The following is a 2,800-nucleotide window of genomic DNA, read 5'->3' on the forward strand; positions in this document are numbered from 1 at the left end:
GGGGGAGGGGGCGCGGGCGCGGTGTCGGGGAGGCTGCGCGGCTTCCTCAGGGGGCTGGAGGGGAAGGGAGGCGCGGGGGGGTTCGCGGCGGGTGGGAGCGGTGTCAGACGGTAACGTAGGTTCTCGTTGGGTTTTGGCGTATTTCGATTTGCCTCGAAGCCAGGGTGGCATCAAGCTGAACGGCGTTCTTGATAGACGTGTGTTATTCAGGATGTAAGATCCGTGGCATGTTTCTCGGGTGATGTTTTAGTATGGCCCATATTAGTTAAAAATGGCAGGGTTTGTAAAGATCTAGCTGTAATAATTCTTCAGTTAAATTCTATGTGAAAGCGTGATAGGCTGTTTGTCCTCTTGCTTCTGTTTCTGATTTTTTTTTTTTTTTTTTGATCGTGAACATGCCTGTTACTGACTCTAATATATATAAACTGGAAATTCATGAATGTAAGTGGATGTGTTTTCATCTTGAAATAGATGTAGCCTTTATATGTAGGTATATATATATGTCCATACACATACTCTGTTTAGAAAGCAGAATTTGAAATACATTTTTTTTATATTGTCAAACAATCTGACTGTTGCTTTATTGAAAATTATGCTGACAGATTTGTAAGTAATATCTCACAGTGTTCTCTCTCTCTCCCTCTCTTTTTTTTTTTTTTCCCTAGTGCCTTGCCCGCAATACAGAAATCTTCCAGAATGCTGGAGTCCTATGTAACTCCTATTTTGATGAGTTATGTGAATCGCTACATAAAAAACTTAAAGCCTTCAGATCTACAGTTGTCACTCTGGGGAGGAGATGTTGTTCTTAGTAAACTTGAATTAAAATTGGACGTACTTGAACAGGTATGATATGTTTACAGTTATGCTATGTGTCTTTGATTTAAAAGAAGTTGACTAAATAACTTACGTTGGTCTGCACAGATAAACATTCATTTAGTACTCGATGCCTTTCATCTTATGTAGATCTCTCCTTTTTTTTTTTTTTTTCTCATTTAGTTATTTTTGTTTTAATTCCATGCCATTTGCATATTCTGCAAGTTATGGGGTGTGAAAAGAAAGGCTTTTTTATGGACAAGTTTCCTCTTTCATTGAGCATTGTTTTACAGTACAAACATTTAACTAAATTGCCTTCCCAGTTTTATTTTATTAATTGCCTATAGTAACTAATTCAAAATACAACAAACAAAAGTAGGGCCTCTTTTAAATAATGCACACTAAATGGATTTTTGTTCTATGTAATATTTTATGACTCCAGTTTTTATCATTTCAGTTGTATATAACATAAAAGTAAACATAAAAGTAATTGAGGGACAGTTTTATCAGCTAGTTTGTGTGAATTAGTTCAGAGGCTCTGTAAAACTTGTGTGCATGAGACAGATAAAACTGTTCTCTACTTCACATGGTGCAGCAAGTCTTAACTAGAGTCCTGGATCCAGATGTAGTCCAACAGAAAGGGTTGAGAGAAACGCAGCAAAAAGTAATAGGAGATTTAGACAACATGGCCTATGAAAGAAGACTGAAAAAGACAAGGATTGTGTTAATTTTAGATAAAACAAGATGAGAAAACAGTTCTACATGCCTTCTATGGGTTGGACAAGAAAGAATGGATTAAACTGCACCCAGGGATGTTTACACTGGACACTTGGAAAAACTTTTCTCATGTCTTTTTTTAGATCAGATGATGAGGTACTGGAGTAGACTCTGGAGACTGCACAGCCTCTATCGGGAGGTGACCTTTAAAAAAATGTGAAGGAAATGTTTATGGCTAATTAAGTATATCTGATCCAATTCTAGAATAGTAGCCAGTCTTTCAAGAGACCCTGTCTATTTTCTGTGTTTCTGTAAAGACCTTATTCCTCCTCTTCTACTTGGTGGCTTCTGTATTTACTTTCAAGGCAACTGCCTTTTAGTTCTTCAGTTTCTTGGTACAGCTTATTTATATAGCTAACGTAGATGACTACAGTTAGATGCATTCCTCATGTGAATATTCAAAAACTTTTTTTAACGTGTATGTCCTAGAATCAAAGAAGTATTGATTGGAAGGGAGTTCTGGAGGTCATCTAGTCTAACCCCCTGCTCCAAGCAGGACTGCTGCCAGCATTAGGTCAGGTCAGCTGTGGTTTTGTCCGCTTGAGTCTGGGAATCTCCAGCCTTGGTTGTGAAAACCTCCTCTTTGGGTAAACTGTTCCAGTGCTGTAGTACCCTTCCAGGGAGAGAGTTTGCCCTGATAACAAATGGTGACTTGGAGATGGATATATCAGACTTGCTATACTGCCTGGCCCTACTAAGAGTTTGCCCTTATCATCCTCATAGTTGCCTTTCCAAAAGTTGCAGTTTGCTGCTTGGTTGCCCCCAGCCTCTTCTTTGCCTGCCTGTCTAATAGTTGGGTGCATAGATATCCAGTGCAATCTGTTGCTGTCTTAGCTCCTGTTACATGAAGCAAATCTTGCTTCATATACCTTTGTTCAACTCCCATTGGCTTGAATGGGGATGTGAAATATGTAGTGAATGCAAAGTTTAGCTCAAAAWTTTTTTTTTTTTAATATTGTTTGGCTGCGTGTTTATGTGAAATATAGTGGCCTGAACTTGGCTCTTACTATGCTTTGGATCTTGCCTTGGACCCACAGAATGTCGTTAGGGTGTCTCTTGCAGAAGTGATACTGCTTTATGTCTGCCTAATCAAACTCATTTTCAGTATGTTGTACTTGGTAATATCACATCCCACAGCCTTTGCTGCTGACAGGGAATTCACTTAAAATGCTGAAATCTGTAAAAGTTACCAGTATACTTTTTTTTTTTT

The 2,800-nt window shown here is 38.7% G+C and overlaps 1 protein-coding gene across 1 annotated transcript in view; it reads left to right on the top strand.

Moving 5' to 3' along the window:
- Nucleotides 1-111: 111 nt before the first annotated feature.
- Nucleotides 112-2,800, top strand: part of LOC112969610 (vacuolar protein sorting-associated protein 13B-like) — a 40,736-nt gene continuing 38,047 nt past the window's right edge. The window contains exons 1-2 of the mRNA XM_026073067.1: nucleotides 112-213; nucleotides 666-843. Coding sequence (XP_025928852.1) covers nucleotides 697-843 — 147 coding nt within the window. The 5' untranslated portion in view covers nucleotides 112-213; nucleotides 666-696. The remainder of the gene's footprint in view (nucleotides 214-665; nucleotides 844-2,800) is intronic.

The sequence above is a fragment of the Apteryx rowi genome, unplaced genomic scaffold, assembly GCF_003343035.1.
Source record: "Apteryx rowi isolate R43461 unplaced genomic scaffold, aptRow1 scaffold_1095, whole genome shotgun sequence".
Lineage (NCBI taxonomy): Eukaryota > Metazoa > Chordata > Aves > Apterygiformes > Apterygidae > Apteryx > Apteryx rowi.